The sequence below is a fragment of the Bactrocera latifrons genome, unplaced genomic scaffold, assembly GCF_001853355.1.
Source record: "Bactrocera latifrons isolate USDA-ARS-PBARC rearing strain unplaced genomic scaffold, ASM185335v1 scaffold_300, whole genome shotgun sequence".
NCBI classification, from domain to species: Eukaryota; Metazoa; Arthropoda; class Insecta; order Diptera; family Tephritidae; genus Bactrocera; species Bactrocera latifrons.
The window spans coordinates 225528-248765 of NW_017536631.1; the positions used below are offsets into that span (position 1 = coordinate 225528).

The following is a 23238-nucleotide window of genomic DNA, read 5'->3' on the forward strand; positions in this document are numbered from 1 at the left end:
TGTGTTGTGTTGTGTACATGCCGGCCAATGTTATGTTACCTGTCTCTTATACACATCTAGATGTGTATAAGAAACAGGTATATGCATATATATATCTATATATGTATATTACTCATTATTTTTTTTTCATCGCCAACGTATAGCAGAATGAATCATTTACTCATACCAATGCAAAATCACTACCGCATATACATTCGTTTTACAATAAATTTAATTCCCCAAAACTTTTCTCTGACAAATCTGTTTGAAAATAAATTTATCAGTGTAAGTAAAAATTATTCATATTTTTCCAATGAAATGGTATATTAAATAATACATTTAAAGACATATGATAAAAATACTTTTAGTTGCTATACTCGTTCCGGCTTTTTGCCTTACCGGAGGAGGCAAGCTTTGGCACATATACTGACAAAATTTTCACACAAGATATTAAATTTCAATTTTCATAACGAGGCTGCTTTATTACTTCTTTGCAGATGTATAAAAGTACAATATTATACTTGATATTTATATTGAATTAAAAAATAATATAATCAAACATACCATTTTCTTGAATTATATGCACAAAAGCTTTGAAAAACGCTTGATCCAATTGCACCAACTGCTTTTTCAGAACGTACAAATGTACACACGAATACCAAATGGGTATATGTGCATGAGCTATCCAAAATTCATGATTACCATGTTCTTCGCGAAAAGGGTGTTTCCATTCCAATTTCTCCCGTTTCACCGTGGCACTAACCATTACTAAAAATCGATAAGTTTAAGCTACTTACCCAGAGCCTACATTTAACAATAAAAGCAAATAGTTGTCAAAAATTGTTATAATACTACACTTTAAAAATATCGAACTATCTGATGTTGCTTCTGCATTCTGTCAAACATAAGAACATCTCGTTTTTTTATATTTAAAATACACAAATATAATCACATTAAATATCTTAATTAATTATTTAATGGTTGTAACTACAAGTGACCAAACATAAATCGCAATTCTATTTTGATTTTTTAATATGCAATTATTACGCTATCATGGGATAAGCCTCCTCTACATTGCATATAAGGTTCCAACGAGCGTGCTGTGTAAAAGAGTAACCCGATCGTCAAAAAACTGATTGGACTTGAAAAATCAACAAATGAAGATATTCACCATGCGCCACATTTTGGAAAAGACCCGAGAAAAGAGTCTAACCTTGGTATCTCCGCAAAACCAAGAGGACTGTGTAAACTGGCGTGAAGCAATCCAAAAGAACCGTCAGGATCTCTCGGAGTCGTTCTATACCAAACGAGGTTTCAGGCAAGGCGACTCCCTATCGTGTGACTTCTTCAATCTGCTGCTGGAGAAAATAATTCGAGCTACAGAGCTGTGTAGTTCTGTTTCTCCAGGTTGGAGAAAGAAGTGAACGACTGCAAGACAGTCGTTGCAATTGCGACTTGGCTCCCACATCAATGTTGAGAGTCCTAACTTCGAGGTTGTAAATAATTTCGTCTATCTTGGAACCAGAAAAAATACCTACAGCAACGTCAGTCACAAAATCCAACGCAAAATAACTCTTGCAACCAGGTGTTACTTCGGACTGAGTAGTAAATTTCTAAAAGTCACTCATCATTCCCATGATGTTATGTTGTGCAGAGGCATGGACGATGACAACAGCTGATGAGTCGGCGTTACAAATTTTGTAGAGAAAGATTCTGTGGAAGATTTATGGTCCTTTGCGCATTGACAACGGCGAATACCGCAGTCGATTGACTACGAGCTATAGTTATTGGAATCTCCAATTGGCACCAAAAATCGATAAGAAAGAACAACTGGCGCTCTGTTGTGAACTCTGTTATGACCGCATAAGCAGTGCCTACGCCAATAAAAAAGAAAGAATTGTCAAATCCAACTGAAACTGTAAAAATTTTGTTTGCTGTATTGCATCGAACTTATCTGTCAAAGCAATTGTTTGAAACAAAAGTTGTATGTGAATCGATCATAAGATGTTATAAATTTGTTATGGCTTCGTATACCCCATGTGATATATATGTGTGAAAGTTGTATGTGCATCGATCATAAGATGTCTTAAATTTGTTATGGCTTCGTATATCCCATGTGATTCTAGGTCATACGTGCTGTAATTTCTCTGAGCAGACAAAATATATTTTTTTTTTTATAAAAAAAATGTAATTTTTACGTAGTTGCTATGGTGCATTCACGCACAACTTTTCTCGCTTTGCTTGTTTCCTGAATAAATGTTTTGCTTTCAGTGATTCTCTTTAATAAAAATGGCGACTGTTTTGAGAACAAACAAATGTGTGACCGAAAGCGAAGCAAAATTATTATGTTAACCGGCCTTTAGCTTCAAATCTTCAAGTGCTGAACACATAGAGCGCGTCAGACTGCAAGCAACATCTGTCAAATATTAAAATACACACGTTCTTAAGATCATAGTTATTTAGACAGCTGCATGACTACTCGACTGCAGGCCATCAGCTCTCGCTCTTACTAACTTCCAAATATACGTAAATTTGCCGACGAGAGTAGAGAGGAGTGATGCCACTAATATGTAATATGTATAATTATTCAACGCTCTAACAAACCTGACGTTATGTTACAAATAAAAGCTTAAAATAGCTCTGTTATATCATTTGTAGTAACAATTTATAATTTAAAACAAATAAATTTACCTGTTTACTTATTTTTTGCATACAAAATTTCACTTGAACAAAATATTAAAATTTCATTGAAGTGAAAGGTATTAGAAGGCCACACGAAATTGTGTACATGCAAAATGGACAGGTGTGTTGTGTTGTGTACATGCCGGCCAATGTTATGTCGCTGGCTTCTTACAAATGTGGATTCAGGACGCCATTTACGGGGTATCTCGACAGGATAAAATCTATGTCTTACTAACCGTATTGCCGTGCCTATTACCTGTGGAGACTCCACATTGCTTATTGCTTACAATATATGGAATACTAATTAGTTTGCTATATATTGTAAGAAATAAGCTGTCACTTCAGCAGTTTGACGGCGCAGTTTTAATTTCTATGAAAATTTCGAAGAGGCAACATATCCCATTTGCACATATGCCAACGGCATTTTCATTTCGGTAATATGAAATTTAGAAGAGTGATTATTAAGATGGTTGTGTTATGTTATAAAAATAAAGTACATTTTCAAAATAACATTATTCCAAAAAATTAATATTTATTTTAATAATTAATTTATAGAAAAATTATGCAAATTGGGTTGGGAATGACCGAAGTCTTAAATTTAATAAACTTATACAAACATAAATCAAAATATCTTTGCTCATTTTAAATTTATTATTTTAATTGGTATATTTATGTCACAATCATTATATAGTAGTCCATAAATATGAATTCTCTTTTTTCCAGAAATACGTTTGTGGAAAAAAGGATCTTTCTCCTATGTTATCTTATTTTTCCCAGAAATACATTTGTAAAAAAAAGGATCGTAACCCTTGCGATAAAAAAAAAGAATCGTAATCCTTTTTTTATTTTCCTTATAAAAGCTACATCAGCTACTTACCCGACGGAATTTCGCAATTTCAAGAGCTCAAAGCATGTGCTACATCAGCTCGAACCTACCTACCCTGCGCCTTTGCGCAAATGGTTAAGTCAAGATAACAAATGCCCAGATACAGATTTGGCAATGGCAATAGCAATAGATTTGACAGTTAGTAAGACATAGATTTTATCCTGTCGAGATGCGCCGTTAGAGTTCACTGTCGTGCTGCCATGTCGTGTCGCACTCTGTGTTCAGCACTTCACTCTGGTGCCAAAAATTTACCTCTGCAAATAGTTGTCGCCTAACTAGCATTCGATGAGGAGTAGTGCCGGCGGCATTGGTAGAACACCTTTCATCGTTAATATATGTGATCTTAGTTTTAAACGCTTTAGGAATGACCGATGTGTGTTAAAATGTTAATTATCTGACTTTCAATAACCCTATGAGTTTGGGTATTACATTCGTTAGCTTGTGCTTCTTCACTCCTCATACGACCATGATAACTGCCGAAGTTCAGAGCTGTAACCAAATATTCAAGCCGCTGGCTAGCAGATTAAAAAAAAGAAAAAGAGAAAGAAACGTTGTGGACAACAAACAAGACAATCGGTGGTCCTGCTTTAAAATACGGGGCACTGACTAATGGTCGCTTGGATGTAGTAAAACGCAGACTAAGAATCTTCACGTGCTTCAAAATACATACTCCACTCCGAGTTATTATAGGGTGACCGCATGTTTTTTGTCAAGACACATATTGAGCTCTTATTAATATGTCCACCAAAATTTGGTAGCAAATAACGTACCATTCACAGTGGAGCCATTAACACCTTAACAGACTCGCTCTCAGTGAAGTACTTGAGAGTCGAAACACCACCAATTGCAGACAAAGAGCTCGAGTTGCCAAGAGAATCTAGAGTAACCCTTGCGATACTTCATTTTAGATATCACTGCAAGCTGAACTCCTAATTACCCAGAGTCGACTCCGACATACTAACTTTAAACCAATCTCGTTATAGTAATGATTATTAAACATTATGTTATTATAATCAAAAACATTTTATAATAACTATAAGTAAATTTCTCAGCGACATATACATAATGCAGATATTAAAAAGAAAACAATTTTGTTAAATGATTCTTCTCAATTCTTCCTTCCGAATTTCGATGTATATATGGAACAATTTTAAAAATATCAGGGCACATATGTGGAGGCAACCATTGAGAACAAAATAGCTTAATATTGGCAAGATCCTGAGTTGATTCTTGTTTAATAACACATACAGCGCAAATATTCATAATCCAGAGTGGGTGACGAACAGCTACAACTGCAACATCTTTTATTTTATAGTGAGTTTTTAATAATGTTTCTATTTCATCACTTGAAATACTTCGTCCAGCCCTTTTAAAAACTATGCTATCAGCACGCCCCAGCAACCTAAGGGTATTATTTTCAAATTCCACAATAATACCTGTTTTATAAAAATTGTTTTCAAAACATATTGTAGTATCATCTTGATGCAGGTATCCTTTGAAAATAGTTTGCCCCGATACATGAAGTTCTCCTAAAAAATTGTCATATCTGGTGTTGAAAGATACAATTTGTGCAACATTACCAACCCCTCCATTTTCTGAATTTCCAATTGCAGCTGCAAGTATTGTTTTATCTTTAAAATTTACAATACGAATCATAGTTTGAGGAAACGGTACATTAAAAGAGTTTTGCTTCCGCTTCCGCCTTTCATCTTCAGTATATGGATTACCTAAAATTGCACCGGTTTCCGGTGTTTCATAATAACGGAGAAGTTTGTGTCCTGTTAATTTATACCAATAATAGAAAATGTTCATTGGTAAGGGAGTTGATCCAGATATCATTAGTCGAATATTAAGCTGACAATAGTTTTTAATATATTCAACCATGCTGGGATTATTAGAAAATGCTTTGGCATATACTTTGAGGATTTTGGTATATGTTGAAGGTAATGCCGTCAGCATATTGGGCTTATCCTTTATTGGCATATTTATACCCAGTATTTTATTCCATATTTTGTCGTAATTGGTATTATAGCCTAAATCAATTTTTCCACCAACACTTAGCAAACACATCATAGAATGTACGCTATAATAATTGAATTCTACCGGCAACAAGTTTAGCAAAACATCACTTGATTTATAATCCCATGCTTCTGATGTTCCCTTTATTCTTAAGAGGAGGTTTTTATGTGTTATTCGACATCCTTTTGGTTTTTTAGCTGCACTGTTATTATAAACCAACATTGCAACAGAACAAGAATAGAAGTCGTTATTTAAAGTACCTTCTATAAAAATATTACTCCCGACCGTAAGTAAAGTCTTTTCCAAAAAATTCTGATTTATGCTATGTTCTGGTACAAAATGGTAATCAATAATAATTAGTGGTATATCAAACATTGTAGCAAGCTTCTTAGCTATTTTTTCATATAGTTGTCCAGAAATTATTATTTTTGATTTGGAATCACCAATAATAAAACTTAATGTTTCAAATGGAATTTTATGTAGAAGTGGCATAAAAACTTGTCCAGACATCCAACAGCCCCATTGCGTTAATGGTAATAAAGCGTTATTTTCACAAAAAACTGCAACATTACATGATGCACCACTACCTTGGAATGAGAGCAATAGATTAACACATATTTTGCTAACATATTGTACCATAAATTGGATTATACATTACATATAATTATATAATCACATATTACCGTTATTAACGTACCACATATGTTGGATATTTGAATGGATAACTTTTTTGAGCCTAAATATAGTTGTTGGTAAGAATATTCAGTAGTATTACTTTTAATAGCAATATGATCTGCATGTAACAACACTTTTTTAAAAATAGGTACCGCCCCACCATTTTCTTCTTCCTTTCTAAAATGTTCTCTCAAATGTGCAAGGTGTTCAAAAATCTGAGAAAAGAATACAATTCATTTTAAAATGCTCTTAACATATTGCGATCAGTATCATAGTTTTGTTAATTACGTTGTGTGTAAAAGGTTTAAAAATGTCGACAGAAGATCAACGGTCTGTTTAAGAAACAAAAATTGGAAAGATGGTTAAAACACGTTCGATAAAGCCTAATTTAAGTTCATTAAAAGATATACCAACTACTAAGCAAAATTGTCAAAATGATAAAGCGGATTATAATAACAGTTAGAAAAACGAATGATCGTATCACGGCTCACAACTCAATAAATTTCTGTCTGTATCTACAGCAAAAACAACATTTTCTTTTATTAGTCTTTAGTACACTTTTTCAAACTATCTTTTAACCAAGAAGTTGTACCTTTGAACTCCCAAACATCAATTAACAAAAAGGTTTAGGGATAATTAAAATGAATTTTCTTAACTTATTTCCAATTGAATAAGTATTTAATTTCCTTGCACACATTTGTGGAAAACGCCTTTACACTCAGTTTATTTAACCTTTTCGTCTATGTGCGTTTTAACTCTTCATTTTACAATTGTATTATGTATAGGTTTAAGCTTTAGAAATGCATCAAGACTTGTGAACCGAATATAATTTAATTTTTAAGGCACTTCATTTATTAATTCTAAAAACTAACTATGACGACGGCCAAATTTAAAGTCAAGAAACCGATTAAAGTCCTACCTTTATATTTGTTGAAATGTTTTTTATCACTGTTAGTCGAGAATATATATATTTGAACGCAATCGAACTTTTGTTTGCAAGCATTATTAAAAATTTGAAGTAAAATTCATAAGTTCCTTCTTCTTTGGTTTATATAGGATCGAACAGTGTGAAATAAAAATACAAAGTATTCTAATGTAAATATTTTAACAATTGTATACACAGTTTATACTAATATATTTTTATTATAATATTTCCAGATAACTTCCAAAGAAATGCTTAGATTCTTTAAGTTTTTATTCCACTTCCTGTAAAATTTTGAGAATGCACAGACTATATTTTCAGTAGAAAAAATTAAATTTTAGATAGTACGAAAATATCCATGTAAGTATTTCTACTAGGTCATAACTCTGTAACTGTGTATATTTAAAAATTAAGAAGTATTGGATACTAACTATGATTGAAATAATTGGTTATTTCATTCCTAATTTATTTATTTGTGGCTTCTCTGATTTGATAAAAACGCCAAGTGACCTTTAGGGCACTTATTTGCGTAGTGCCCTTTATTTCCGCATTTGTAGCAAGTGATTTCATCTAAAGGCTTTGGCACTTTTGTAAAGTTATTGCTCGACGACACCTGCTCAGTTCCGTTTTTACCTTCTGTGTTTTCTTTAAAACTGTACGCTTGATTTTGTTTTTGGAAGCCATTAAATTTGAAACGGTTCTCACTACTTTCGTTAGCATCAGGATTTTTTTTACACGCCGAAGCTTTATGTCCTAGCTCTCCACAAAAGTGGCAAGTTGGCACCTTTTTAAGCAAAATTTCTTTTGTCGTGTCTGAAATTGGTGGCAGCTCGAATCGGGGATGCATAAATTTACAATTCCAACCATTTTCACAAAAGCCGGCCAAGTAATTACTACAAAGCACACGACGTACATGACGATGTCTGCAATGCGGACCGTGTCTACAAAACCCCCGATCATACCATGGACAATCTTTTACTTTGCTTTCCGGATCGATATGAAGGAAGGGGCATTCCTTATTATGACACGCATTAAATCGAGAGTAAAAGTAACATTCTGGCATTTTTTTCATATCATATTCATGTAAAAATTCGCATTGATCTCCTTTTTTACATAATCCTCTTAGCCAGTGCTTGCACACTATAGTTCTATCTCCTCTAATATGACGGAAGGGGCAGGATGAGCCTTTCTCACACTCCAAACCATTTTGGGTACTCACAAATTGACAAACGGCAGCCATCGATTCTAAAAAAATAAAGATTTATTTAGTTGACACTTATGATTTAATTCTTTACTTACTGTCCATTCCGAAGAATGGTAAAGCGACGGCACCAATTTGTTCAATCAAATCTCGTTCAATTTTAAAATCTATGTTATTAACATTTGCGAGTAAAATTTCCATTTTCGCAATTGAATATTTAGGTAGACCTACAATGAAATAAACATCTTTCACTGAATAAGATGCCACTAAGTAGTAATAGAATTTTTTCTCGAAATAATGCTACCATATGACTATAACTATTACGACAAATAATACGTATATGAATTTAAAACTACGTTATTTCAATAAAATTTTATAGATTTACGGGAAGAAGGCTAAAACCTGCTTATTTATATTTCGCTGATAAACAATCTTGTAATTACTTTAGTCAAGCTTATTTTTATTTAAGGAGAAAACGTTACCTCAAGTCACCCTGTGAAATGTTCCTAAAAGTGGTTATGCTCTCTATTTGTTACCGTGCAAATCACAAAAGCTCCTTCCAAACATTTCCTTGAGTATAGTTCATGCACTTTGCAAAAGTTGAAAGCGAGTTTACTCGAAGAAAGTGCTTTTTTTTTGCTACATTTCAATATTTTATTTATTTTATTTTTACAAATTGTGATTTCTTCTTAATGTCAGTAGATTTGGAAAACAATTTGTGCAAAAATGTCTGTACATTATAAATTCAAAAGTGCGCTAGACTTTGACACCGTCACATTTGACGGTCTTAATATTTCAGTTGGAGATCTAAAAAAGGCTATAATACATCAAAAGCGTTTGGGAAAAGTGACAGATTTTGATCTACAAATAACAAATGCTCAAACTAAAGAAGGTTTGTATTCTAATATCTGGATGTGTTAATCAAGTATTGCTACACAATAAAATATTTTGAAAAATTCATAAAGTAGATTTATATATTTATGGAATTGCTTGTTCCTAATAGTTGGCGTTGTATACTGGTTACATCAGATAACGATATATCAACATTCACTGAAAAACTACTTATTAACCATAAAAATTAACTCAATAAATAATCGGTCGTATATACTTTAAATTATGAATGGCCTGTAAAAAAAGTACGCGAGAGTTTGAACCAGCTAAAATTATTATGTTCACTGAAAAATCTTCCGCATTAGTAGGTCGTATTAGCCTTTTCACTGCCATATAAATTTTATGTAGGAAAAAAATTTGATTTACTGTTTATAGACTTTATACCTAAATAATTAATTTCAATTTCTTTTAGAATACCAAGATGATTCTGCTTTAATCCCTAAGAACACATCACTTATTATCGCGAGAATTCCAATATCTCAACCAAAAAAAGCGTGGAATACCCAAAGTATAGAAAAAACACCGCAATCTCGAGCAATTTCTCGAGATGCAAATTCTTTAGACTTGTCAAAAATGAAAGGCAGTGAAGAAGAAAAAATTTTTGAAATGATGCTTCAAAGTACCGCAGATTACGACCCAAAAAGGTAAGATTATGATATTCTTTACATTCTTTCGTTATGTTGTTTCTTTAAATTAAATACTACATAGTATAAACTCGTTTATTATACCCTAATTTTTTAGGGTCTGTCCATCTGTCGTTATAACATATTCGCATATTATTTCTATAAATTTTTGAGATATCGACCTGAAATTTTGCACACGTCTTTTTCTCCTCAAGAAATAACTAATTTGTCGGGACCGTTCATATCAAACCACTATAGCTTTTAGCTGACGTGACATTGAACGGTAAAAATCAAGTTCTTGGTCAGAAATCAACTTCGCCAAATTTCGAATGGTTTATTATATATTAGTGCTATAATCCATACAAACAACGATCAAAATGAAGTTTTTTTATGAAAACTTTTTGCTATCGAAGTTAACAAACTTTCTTTTTTTCACATTGATATATTTACTATTTATACTTAAATTAAATTATTTTGCAGTTATCATAGAATAAGAGGACACTCTCAAATTGGTGATGTTCCGCCTACATACCGATGTAACAGATGCAAAAAAACGGGGCACTGGATAAAAAATTGCCCTTACACTTTAGGCAAGGAACATAGTGACATCAAAAGAAATACGGGCATACCAAGATCGTTTCTTGATAAGTAAGCAATAAGATATCTCACTATGGAATTATAGTTATAGTTTATATTCAACAACTGTTTTATGGTTCATCTTTTGGAACAAAGAGTGTATAATCAGTTTTAATGCCATAACATGTATCATCGAATATACTATTTTTTTGAAGAAAATTAATGGACAGCAATTATTTGGACTTGTCTCGGAAAAAGTATAATTGCGGTGGCCATCACAGTTTAAAACGGTAGATCTGCCCCGGTAACACTGGTATTCAATATTTCAATATTTCACTTTTTTGCTAACGCTTTGAACAATATTTTTGTGAAAAATCGGTTAAAGTTTTGAAATAAAAAATATTGTCTGAACCACCGGTCTTTAAGTTAAGCTCATCATAATATAACAACTCGTTTCTTACATATTTGGTTAGTTGGTTCGAGAACAACCTTCATTGTATATATGTATATCTGAATATCTATATAATCTTATGCATATGTCCTATTACTTGTTCATATTAATTATTTATTTCTAAATACTAAAAGTTGTTTTCTTTGTTTCTAAAATCATTTCAGAGAAACATCTGCCGATTTCCCAGAGACGAAAGTCTCAATTGAGAAAAAAAAGGAAATACCGGATGACTTAATATGCAGTATCTGTAAAGACCTCTTTGTTGATGCTGTTATGATTCCTTGTTGTGGGAGTTCATTTTGTGATGACTGTAAGATAATAAATAAATAGTATAATTTATTCTACAAATATTAATTTTTTTTAGGTGTACGCAGTGCACTGCTCGAATCTGAAGACAATGAGTGCCCCGATTGTAAGGAAAAAGGATGCTCACCAGGTTCATTGATTCCAAATCGTTTTTTACGAAATTCAGTAAATGCGTTTAAAAATGAAAATGGCTATACCAATATGAAATCCAAGAAAGGTATTTTTTTTTACAAAATAAAAACAATTGTAAAAAACAATTATCGATTCGTTTTTTTTTTTTTCTTGTAGAAAAATCTATTAATCCTGAAGAGATTACATCAACGAAGGTAAAAGTTATTGCTGCTGATATTAACAAGTTGGACGAAGAGCAAACCGAAGTGGCCACTCCAAAGGAAACCCTCAAAACTGACGATGGGTCGCAAGCTAAAGTTGTTGAAAACAGTTCAAAGACTGAGACAACCAAAGCTGAAGAGGTGGAGTCAGATTATGAGGATAACATCACTATAATGATGCCTCCAGTGCAGGTTAAGAACTTAAATTCGGGAGCAATTGAACTTAGTGGGCGTAGTGTTAGTCATCCAAAACCCCCGGGTATAGAAAACTCACCACATCAAAAGCTGCAGGTAACTCTTTATCTAATTTCGATACATACCTTATGTACAAACGTATTTTGAAGTTGCAAAACAAATTTTCTGGGTTACCCTATAACACTAATTTCAAAGGAGGTGAACGCCAGGATGCGATTCAAGATAATCGATTTGAAACATATATAGTACATATAAAACATATTTAATGAATAGTAAAGTATGTATGTACATATATTGCAATTAAATTGTAATATAAAAAACATACACCATACATAATATTTATTTAATATTTAAATAATATATTTAGGTTCTTAAGTTTTAGTGCAATAGTTGCAACAAAAAGGAGTAACAATTTCACAAAGCTTTCTTATATAATGCTTGAACTGGATTTGTTGCACGAATTAGTTACACATATTTTAATAAATTACTTCTAATTAATTTCTATATATAGCAAAACACACTAAAAGTAATACATATTCTTATAGTAATATTCCTCAACAATAAAATAGAATATTTCATAAATAATACACAAATTTATTATTAAAAAAATCTGTATTGGTATAGTTTGTATGTAACACCCATAGAATTTCCGGATTTGCATGCACATAAATATTTACTTTCGAGTCCTTGATTACAAATATGTATAACAAATTATTTTTGATTTAAGGGTTTATKTTTTTAATGTAAATAAAATCAAACACAATCAGTATGTGTACAATAATAAAGTTACTAGATGTGAAGCTATTAGTATCATACCTAAGCCTTTATGTTTAATCTAATTTTAATTAAATAAAATATTAATGTTTTCAATTGACAGAAGATGACCATCCGCTATACTGTAAATATGAATTATCAATTCTTTGGCTTATTATAATAAATTAATAACAACTAGTGAATAGTGTATTTATTAATGTTTATCAGCAAATCAGAACGTTTATTTTATTTATTGAAAATCTTGATGAGTACAAAAAACAGTTTATGAAATATAAGACTCTTATAATTTGATTCGATTAATTGCACGCCCACATTCTTTGTTAAATTGAGGCTTATGATAGATGAAATGTGTTATTGATTAAAGCACTTTTCTAAGCAGATCGACAGGTACATGAACAGAACAAAAATATTTYTTGTAATTTTGTCAATACATTTCTATTAAAGAAAGAACACAATCCAAAAATTTCAATGATATAGAACGATTCCACTATAACTAGAAGTTGCTCATGTTCAGCACTGCGGAGTATATTGAAATTATATATTAAAATGTAAATTCTGCCAAAAAACCATCGGAGACATTGTTTTATTGTATTGGTTATTTGTCATAATATAATCGGTGAAAATTCACTCCATATGCTAAAAATAGATAAAAATACATCATCCAGCAAGACTGACATAACCGTTAAAAAAATGAACGAGATGTGGTACAGCTGCGGGACACACCCATAGTGGTATAAATTAATTTCTTGGTTTTTCTAATAAGTTAAAAATTTATTAAAAAAAAAAAAATAAACCAAAAATATGTCCATATATACTCATTTATTAATAGAAATAATTATAACATCGCTTTTATTTCTAGGTATCCCCTTCAGATAGCCATAAGAGAGATAATCACCTTGGCTTAGATACTGAAAGTAAAGAATGGGATCAAGATTACAAATTAGAAAGGGATTATGCAGAAGAAGATGCGAATGGTAACGTCTTTTATAAGAATTCTACAACGAAGCAGATTACGCAACCTATAAATGCACCACTGCATTACGCACCAAATAAGATTCAATTACGGCCACCCAGACCGAATCATTTAATGGACGTTTATTCAGCTCCGTCAAATAGAGCTAATACTTATCAGCAGATACCACTTCCACATGTAATAGCTCAAGATACAATAGTTCAAGGGCAACCTATGTTGCCATTCGGACTATACAATCCAATGGGGCCTAGGCCTAATGTTGCGTATGTATTACAATTTCAATGTATATCGTATTTTCGATTTAGAGTGCGAAATTCCAAAGTGATTTTTTCGATTATCATTGACAATTAAAAACAATTTGATTCCAAATTCAGAAATTGTTTGAAAATATATTTCTATAAATATGTATCACAATGCATTTAGAATTTTTTCATTCCAATGAAATTATGCGCATGCGGAATATACATATGTATTTATTTGTAAATATTTTACCGAAAACATCTTGAAGTCTACAACTTACAATTTATATCTTAGTTATCAACATCCTGTTCGACCGATGTTTCATAATGCTCCACCTGGTTTCCCACCTATCAGATGTCCACCAGCTGAGATTCATCATGGCAACAGTAATCTTGCTTCAGTTTATCAGGGAGTAGCAGCTAAAGTTGGCACTGGGTAAATATTATTGAAAGAAACGTCCGGAAGAACCACATATATTAATTGTTTGAATGAATTTTTAGTATAATTGAAGATCCACTTGAAACTTTTAACCGACTCATGAAAGAAAAAGAACGCAGAAGAGAAGACCGCCGTCGTTCAATGGAACGTCGCCGGTCTTGGTCTAATGAAAGACACAATCGTGGGCGAGTTCATGCGTCACCATATCGCAGAGTTTCTCGCGAAGTCAATGAGAAACTTAGACCACATGATACAGAGAGAAAACGCGATAACGGATTTGATCGTAATAAGTCAAATAGAAGGAGAAGATCTAACTCGTTTAGTGATAAAAGTTCAAGGTATATTTATATTTATGTAAACAATTTAAATAAATAAAAATTTTTTTTTTTATAATAGGTCAAGATCTTGGTCTAAATCGCCAATAAAAAAACGTTCCAGGTCGCCTTATAATAAACGATCTCGTAGCCGGACTCATGCCTTTCAAGAAAAGTACGTTCAGCTTATATGAGATTTACTGTGTTAATTTTTCAAACAATTCATGAAATTTTGCTTTCAATTTGCAGGCGTGATACCGGAAAGAGTCATAATATAAGGGGAGAGGGATTGCGTTTGGAATCAGCAATGCAAAGGTCCAAATTTCTTAGTGCGCTTAAATTAAATAATACTAAAGTTTTATTTAAATTGACAGGCGCAGCACAAGTGAAGAAAGAATACGTTCATTACGGCAAAACAACTTGGATTGGTATTCTCATCAAGGCAGTACCATTGGCTCGTTTGAATCTGATAGATATGCAGTTTCAAGAAAGGAGAGGTAAAGTATTTGTACTCGAAAATTGCAAATGTAAATAGAACAATTTTTATTACAGATTTAACGAGATTCCGGTTGAAACCCTAGAACCTCCACCTCCTGGTTATGAACTAAATCCATCATCCAATAATTGCTCTTACCAATTTAATCAGCAAGATTATATGAACTCAAGAAAGCGAAAAGATCGCCCTTCAAGTGACACAAAAGAAAAGAAACAATTAGACTTTCGAGGTGCCTCAGATAAAAATGATGTGAAACCTCTAAAGAGAAATACTGAGAAAAAGGTTAGAAGAACTCGCAGTCCTACACCAGTATCTAAGAAAAGGTCCGGTAGTTGTGATAAATTAGAAAAACACAATAGTAAACGCTCTCGAAATAATATTCTTGTTTCTCGAAAAAGTGTTGAACGAAACAAACCCGATGATTATTATAAACGTGAAAGCAGTTCTAACGAAGCAGCAAAGCGCAATAATGAAAAAAATTACGAGAAATGTATGAATTCATCCGATGAAGCAATAGTAAAAGAAATGGCAGTTAACTGTGTAAAGAAAGAAAAACCAGAAACTTTTGATTGCAATAAAAGCCCTGAAAAACAGAAAACTAAACATGGCAGTACCATTAGTAAAGAGGATGAAATACGCTCGAATTCTAGCAAAGATGAGAAAAACTTAAGGAAACCCAAAGATAAAGATCGGAAAAAAAGAAGGAAAGATAAAGAAAGAAAGAAAACTAAGAAAGAAAAAAAAAGTAAAAGAGATCGAGAAAGGCAAAAGACCTCAGCTGAATCTGAGGAACGGTCAAAAGATGTATATATCTCAAGAACGCCGGAGTTAAATAGTTGCCATAACATTCCAAGTGCTGGCGATATAGCTTCAATCGAGGAAAATAATGCGAATGTAAATAGTTCACAATCTATTCGAGATAATGTTGATACAATAAAAAGTAGTGAACAAGAACACCCTCAAGATACGGTTAAAACAGGCTCTAATACTAACGATACTGAATTTAGGCGCGTTGATTCAGTTTTAGATATTCTTGATTATGAGACTGAATTTGACGACTTAAATCCTCAAGGTCAGCAAAAGCTGAAAAATACCGCACCCGTCCCTGAACCTTCAAAATGGGAAATTGATGATAACAATATATGTGTTGCTAGTCAAATAATAAGTTTAGGGCCCATAGATGGCACTGATTACCAGAGTGAGAAGTTATCGAATGAAAAAGTTACTAATGAAGTATTGCGTAAAGCTGAAAATGCTATATTTGCACGTGCTATTAAAGCTATATATCCTTTTGATAAAACTGAAGGAAATAATGATAATCAAAGGGTATACGGTGAAACACTACCAAGAATTGTTCCGAAAGATAAAATTAAAAACTTTGAAATTACTGTACCAACTAGTAATAGTCAAGAACGCTCTGTACAAATAAAAGATGACTCTTCACATTCACCTAAAGTGATTAAGTCTGTAAAAGAAAGATTAGGAAGCAAAGTTACTACGAAATACGACTACTCTCCGGTTCGGGAAAACCGCAACAAGCAGCATATTAAAAGCAATACAATCGGCCAAAGCGTTTATGAAAGGTCGGAAGAACGAAACAGAAATAAATTTAAAGATAGAGGCCGCGATAATCGTGATAATAGGAAGAGCCGTGAAAATCGTGACAGAGGAGGGAATAAGTTTGCAACTTTATCAAGTAGAGATAGAGATCGAGAAAGAAACCGTGATCGTGATAGATTTCATGAAAACAACAAATATCGAATCAAAGAACGTGAGAGAATTCGGGAGCGTGAAAGAGGTACTACTTTAGATAGTCGACACAAATCTCCAAAGCAATCGACTCGTGAAACCGAAGTGACATCAAGAAGTAGACCACGTATTAGAGATAAGGGTGATGATGAAGGATCACATACCACTGCAGGACCTAGGGGTAATGAAAATACAAATAGCAATTCGAAAGATAAAATCAAGTCAAAAAAATTAAGTTTGGAAGATCGGGATACAGCGGCTTGTTCTTCAAACGTAGATGTAATATATAAAAAGAGAAGCCTTTCAAAAGAAAGGAATAAAAGTGAAACCCGCAACATTAAAAAGTATTTCACTGAAACAGAAAATAGATTAAAATCGCATAACTTAAGCCCATGCAGTTCTTCACGGTCTGCTGATACGAGCTCTGATTCCGAATCTGACGAGGATAAACGCAAAAAAAAACCTAAATATAAAAAAGACAAAAAACATCAAAAACGTTCAGAATCAATGGAATCAATTATGAGTTCAAAAGAAAAACATGCGAAGAACAAAAAACGAAATAAATCTTCAAAAAAGAAGAAGAAAAACAAAAAATAGTTTTTCATACTTTATATTTTAAATAAGAATTGGAAATATTTAATGTATAGCTATTATATTAGATTTTGTGTAATATTGAATAAGAATGTAATCACACATACATATGAGTGTATGGCCCAATAAATAATGGATAAACTAATAAATTATAATCGGTCTTTCGATTAACTTTAAGGCGAGCATTTGCTTTTTATCAACTCAATTTGAGTTTTAAATAAGAAAACCGCAATTATAGAAATTAAATATGTATTAATGCAAAATGGCTGAATAGCAAAGTACTCCAAAAGTTCATTCCCGTTGCATCGATTAATTTCTGTTTCATCGACCCTTATTAATGATTCAGCTAAATATGCTTGTGTAAGTAGAAGACGTGCATCTTCTCACGAAGATATTTTTTAATCCATTATCACAATCTTTTTTATGTTTTTCTCATGAATTTCTTCTGTTATAGAGTCATGTTATTAATATATAGTATTAGAGCTTTGAAACAAGGCACAATGGACTTATTTAGATATGAAAGATGGGTTTCAATTAAATATTCGCAAGACTACGGCGGTTCAAAAAAATATACTCCATTTGCCCCACAGCATACATACATATGTATGTACATTACAAAAAGGGATATCTAAACTCCTTTATCGTGTATATGTACATAGAAATTACATATATTTATATACTACATATGTATGTATTTGAAAACCTATTTTTGTTGAGACTACATGACGATATGTCTGAAATGCAAAATAACGTACAATCAAAAAATTCGAAATTGAGTGTCTTATTGATTAAGCTTCACTACTTCAAATTACATATGTTCAACATTTTCAGGTTCTGCGGTCAGATATAAACCAGTTTTACCAATAATAAAATTTTGTTTCACTGATGTTCTATTTTATTTCGTGTTTCATTCATGACACTGGTAAATTTCCGAAAATATTGTTACGTTATTTTGCATTTCAGGTGACGATATATTCAAATCTTAATTATCGAACATACTTGTAATAATTTAAGTCAAAACCTTCTTGAAAAAAGGTTAACGCTGCTATTGAAAATATTGAACTGCAAAACTAATCTCTAACAAATTGATTTGCCATATTGTGTATCCAGCATCATCTTTATCGAGAGTGAGATATCCAACATTAGAGAAAAAGTACTTATTAAAATATTATTTGGTTGTAACAAAGAATTTATTTCATTTTTGTATTTAAATACAAAATATAAATTTTGATTTACATGCTAAAAATAATTATGAATTGATTGATATTGGTAGTTGCCTGGTTTACCAAAATGTTACAAGATTTAAAATATATATGACTTAAGAATATATTGTTATTACTTCGCGACCTCCTCCCCGCACCATTAATACCTTTTCTAGACCCTCGGTAAGTACCTCTAAAAATTCCATATCTGTAAATACAAGAAAGCATAGTAAAACCGTATATAAAATATAGCGTGTATGGGCTGAGCTTTGTACACAGTGTTACGGTAGTGTAAAATTTTGATAATTTGAAAAGGATACAATTGCTTTCACGGTCGATTTTAGATTCCCGCGGAGGTCCAGGTAAATTCATTATGACAAGTTGGGCATCTTGTGATTTATTTACAATAACCTCGTTTAGCTTAACTGCCGTGTGCATTCGGCGAACATTAATTTCATCACTAAGAAAATATTAAGAAATTAATATGCATTCTAATATTCATGAGAATAAATTAGTGACCATATATTAGTAAAAAAATAATGTATTTCAATATTTAAAACATATCAATGAAGARACAATTGTTGAATACTTTTCAAAACATTAAATAGTAAGTAAGGAAGGGCTAAGTTCGGGTATAACCGAACATTTTATACTCTTGCAACTGTATGGATCATAGTCGGCTAAATACCTCAAAATGTTGGCAATATTAGAAAATGTAGAGAAAGGCTTCTACTTTATTGTTCGAAGAAATCGTGAAAGGATACAATGAAAGCGAAAATTCTACTAAGTTCTAAAATCGATTTTAACCACATATTCGGTATCAAGGGGCTTCAGCAGATTTTGTTCGATTTGGAAAATTTTCGGTCATAAGATGTCAAAATTTTATTTAAATTAGTTAATAATATGTATACTGGATATACCACTTTTAGTGGGTTTTAAGAAACCCGTTATATGAGAAGTTGGCTGCGTTATCATTTGAGTTCGCTAATTTTCGCACTATCGTTTGGCAGAGTTATGAAGATTTGTGTTAATTTGGGTGAAACAGCTTTATTTGTTTGGAAGATATATATATTAAACTAATAAGGGTCGGGACCCCGCACACTTTTACAGATTTTTAAACTGCATGTGCTCCTCCTTATTGTGATTGAGTTATTTGTTTCAATTTACCACTTAATTATGACACTTTATAAGTCTTTAATTAATGGCGTTTTATGATCGTGGCAGTGGCCCGATTACGTGCATCTGCAATATCAAACTACTTATGGTGCTAATGAACCTGCCTATCAAGCTTCATTAAGATATCTTTAATTTTAATCAAGTTAAAATTTATATGGACGGACGGAAAGAAGTAACCAAGATTTCAACTCTGCTCGTCAACCCAATCATTTATATATCTATCTTGATTAGGTTTAGGTAATACAAACTCAGTTGCAAGAGTATAAAAAGAGCGACATTATACGTACGGTTTCAAGGTTGTGTTCGAATTTCCGCCTAAAATATTTTTTTCAGGCTTTTCGTCTTCACTTTGTCCTTTTTCTACAGTATGTAGTGTGGATCCATTATCCAATTTTGCATCTAGTGAGTCGGTTTCAGCCTCTTTTGACTTAGCTTTTTCATCCCCATCGGCCTCCTGTTAAATAAACAGAATTTCAGAAACCTCAACAATAAATATTATCTAAGATATAGGTTAAATCTAAGAATTTTAAACATACAACATTATTATGCATTACTATGACTCTACGGTATAAGAAACTTTGAATTTTCTACAGTGAACGAAAGTGTTAATATGAAAAATGAAATTGAATTTATGTAGTATTTTTTTCTAATAATTCTAATTCTAACTGTATACTGCTATATTACTATAGAACCTGTTTATTCTTACTTCTTATATTCTTACGTTTTGTAATCGTTAATGTGAAAATAATTTATTTATGTTTTTCTCAAGTCTTGTTAAAATTTTGATGATTTTGAAATTTTTACAGTTTTCTCTTTAATACTCTCTGAATAAATAATCATCAGCTAAGACCGAATGCAAATCATAATAGAAATGGACTTGCGATACCTTATTAGACTTATATTATAGTAAAATTCGTGCAAATATGTTTTCTATTGTACACTACATGTATTTAATAATTAAATTTTGGTAAGGCATGCTGAACGCAGGGACTAAATTGATTTTATTGCGCTTGACTTTTTCTGTAAAGAAGTCAAAATTTTACATATCGTCACCTAAAATGCAAAATAACGTATCATCAAAAAATTCGAAATTGAGTATTCTATTGATTACGATTCACTACTTCAAATTCCATACATAATATTACATGTATGTCCAACATTTTCAGGTTCTGCGCTCATATATTACCCAGTTTTAACCAATATTAACATTTTTTTCACTCTTGTTCCATTTTATTTCGTGTTTCATTCACGGCACTGCAAATTTTCGAAAATGTTGTTACTTTATTTTGCATTTTAGGTGATGATATGATTTTACTATTATAAATAAACGTAACGGATAATTATGTGTTAATGGACATGCCAAATAGATGAAAATGGTAAAGTGTTCTACGCTTACGTTTTCATGTTTTTCTTCTACATTAACGGTTGGATCTGCAAACCGAACTTTTGAAGAGGTCTTCGTTGCATCATGATGATGATCAACAATTGTCTGAACCTGCAATGTATCATGAATTGAAACCAGAGTTATTTATTCGAAAATTTTAATTTTAATTTGGCTATGCCAAACAATTTACCCCCTTCACGCTATCGCATTTGCATTTCATTATTGTACATTTTAGCGTGATGGGTGTACGAAAAATAAAAAAGATCGTTAATTAACAAGAAAAACTTTATTAAGAAACAATACTAAGAAGGGACAGAAAGACTATATAAAATATACATTACTGCTATAAACTTAAATGTACCATATATGTACATACGTATATGTATCATAGATGCAACGTATTTCACTTATGGCTTTTAGAGAGTTTTTCTTGTTATTCATCGACATAAATGTGGTATGAGCTAAAACTAAGATGAATATTATGTGTTTTTTGGCTTAAGAGGGGGTTTGTGTAAGGATTTAAACATTTTTTCTTATTTTTTTGAGTTTTTGTTTTTTTATTTGAATTTATAATATCTTAAGTATTTTCACCAAGTCAAGGGAAGAAGAATCGAAGAAGTTACGATAATTTTTATACTTGTCTTATGCACTTTTATAGCAGATTCTTTATTGTACAAAACTTTAAGACGTTTTCCCAACAAGTTACGATTTCATAACTTCAAAACAAATCCACCGACCCCATAGACGTTTTGAACACAATTTTACGTCATGTGGAACGTAACGCCGGAAAGTTATTTCTAAATTTATTGACACTTTTTATTTTAAAATAACAAATTAAAGTATGAAATTGAAAGCACCAGCACCAAGTTATGAGAAGCAACGGAGAGACTTTAAATGTGTTCTAACAAAAAGTTCACAAAACTATGCGGATTTTGTACAAATTAACTTTACGCCCAATTCAACACATAATAATTTTATAATTTTCAAGTGGTAGGCTGTAGAAGCATTGATTTGGTTCATATTATATAATTTTTGTGAGTTAGTATTATGTTCTGATAATCCTCTAAGTGAACAAGCAGGAAAATAGGTATGTAGCGGACATTTTTCGTAATTTGAAGAGGAAGTACATATATACAATGCGTGAAACACATGTGTGTTTCATATACTATATATATTCATATCATGAGGCCATACACAGTGAAGATATTTTCACGATAATCAAAAACAGAGAAGCATAATGAATACAATTAAAAAATTGTAGTTTTTGAAATTTCTTAGGTATACATATATACATACATATGTATTGGTTGTGTTTTTTTGGATGCGGACAGTTCATTTAATTGATATTGTTGGAATATTTCGAAAGTATTCCCTATAATCATTAATGTACTTATGTGTGTATTTTAGTAATAATGTGAAATGAATGATGAAGGAAAATATAATGACATTTTCAAATACTTTAGGTTATTTTCGGCCTTTACCAAAGGTAACTTATCATCCCCGGTGGCTTCCTTAAAATCCACTAGAGTCTGTACCTTTTTTTTAAACAGACAATATGTGAAACGTATTCAAGAATTTAGAAAGTTTTTGGATTAAACAAATGTCCACGTTCCTTTTTTTAAATGTTGTACTTACTATTTTAGAGTTTTCTTTTTTATTCAAACGCAGTTCCCTCAACATTTGGTTTCTCTGTTCCATCATCAATGTTCTCTCATATGTATAGGCAGATATATCACTGTTCATCTAATCAAAAATTGGATTAACAAAAACAAAAAAAAATACACGGATAATTAACAGCAATAAAAAATTCACTTGGATGGGCTTACCATTTCCACAACCTCCACGTCGGCCTCAATTCGTAAGTGATATAGAAATGTTTTTAAGTCTTTTTTCATCTGAATTGAATTATCCTCCATTTGTGCGACTGTAAAAATTCTCAATTTGCAGTTTCTCCAAGTACGATGCTGTTTCAACAGAAAAGGTAATAACATAAGGAGACCTCCATCATGTACAATCCACCAAATGTCGATATTGCCTCCAATCTAACAAATATAAAATTTTAGTTCTTACAATATGGAATTATAATTCTGAATTGTTACAAATATGTATGTATATCGGAATGGACCGTTTAAACTAAAGATATTTATGTTAATTAACTATTTA

At 31.9% G+C, this 23238-nt stretch overlaps 5 protein-coding genes across 7 annotated transcripts in view; 1 reads left to right on the forward strand and 4 right to left on the reverse strand.

The window, feature by feature from the left end:
• The window catches only part of LOC108970595 (cofilin/actin-depolymerizing factor homolog), a 2010-nt gene extending 1336 nt beyond the window's left edge, over window positions 1-674 (reverse strand). Inside the window, exon 1 of the mRNA XM_018936072.1 lies at window positions 544-674. Coding sequence (XP_018791617.1) covers window positions 544-546 — 3 coding nt within the window. The 5' untranslated portion in view covers window positions 547-674. The remainder of the gene's footprint in view (window positions 1-543) is intronic.
• Window positions 675-4551: 3877 nt separating this feature from the next.
• On the reverse strand, window positions 4552-7265 carry LOC108970597 (acyl-CoA synthetase family member 3, mitochondrial). 3 transcript variants are annotated; one of them, XM_018936076.1, is made up of 4 exons: window positions 7161-7265; window positions 6264-6456; window positions 5222-6153; window positions 4982-5160 (listed from the first exon to the last, which is right to left on the reverse strand). In XM_018936076.1, exons 1-4 carry the CDS (start codon window positions 7242-7244, stop codon window positions 5077-5079), a joined length of 1293 nt encoding a protein of 430 aa, XP_018791621.1. In that variant the 5' UTR covers window positions 7245-7265; the 3' UTR covers window positions 4982-5076. The 3 variants fall into 3 exon arrangements, with proteins under 3 accessions (XP_018791619.1, XP_018791620.1, XP_018791621.1); XM_018936074.1 differs by having other exon boundaries at window positions 4552-6153; XM_018936075.1 differs by lacking the exon at window positions 7161-7265 and having other exon boundaries at window positions 4552-6149; window positions 6264-6354.
• A 94-nt stretch (window positions 7266-7359) lies between these two features.
• LOC108970598 (cleavage and polyadenylation specificity factor subunit 4) lies at window positions 7360-8618 on the reverse strand. The gene is made up of 2 exons (XM_018936077.1): window positions 8463-8618; window positions 7360-8408 (listed from the first exon to the last, which is right to left on the reverse strand). The coding sequence occupies exons 1-2, from the start codon at window positions 8563-8565 to the stop codon at window positions 7633-7635; spliced, it is 879 nt and encodes a 292-aa protein (XP_018791622.1). The 5' UTR covers window positions 8566-8618; the 3' UTR covers window positions 7360-7632.
• Window positions 8619-8940: 322 nt separating this feature from the next.
• LOC108970596 (E3 ubiquitin-protein ligase RBBP6) lies at window positions 8941-17465 on the forward strand. The gene is made up of 13 exons (XM_018936073.1): window positions 8941-9256; window positions 9668-9899; window positions 10359-10526; window positions 11070-11215; window positions 11270-11428; window positions 11500-11834; window positions 13372-13748; window positions 14020-14160; window positions 14226-14501; window positions 14560-14652; window positions 14727-14792; window positions 14852-14974; window positions 15030-17465. Exons 1-13 carry the CDS (start codon window positions 9091-9093, stop codon window positions 17317-17319), a joined length of 4572 nt encoding a protein of 1523 aa, XP_018791618.1. The 5' UTR covers window positions 8941-9090; the 3' UTR covers window positions 17320-17465.
• A 1086-nt stretch (window positions 17466-18551) lies between these two features.
• The window catches only part of LOC108970566 (solute carrier family 12 member 6), a gene marked incomplete at its 5' end in the record, with an annotated part of 10202 nt that continues 5515 nt past the window's right edge, over window positions 18552-23238 (reverse strand). The window contains 7 exon segments of the mRNA XM_018936025.1: window positions 18552-18723; window positions 18836-18975; window positions 19979-20145; window positions 21088-21186; window positions 22557-22610; window positions 22711-22818; window positions 22902-23117. Coding sequence (XP_018791570.1) covers window positions 18632-18723; window positions 18836-18975; window positions 19979-20145; window positions 21088-21186; window positions 22557-22610; window positions 22711-22818; window positions 22902-23117 — 876 coding nt within the window.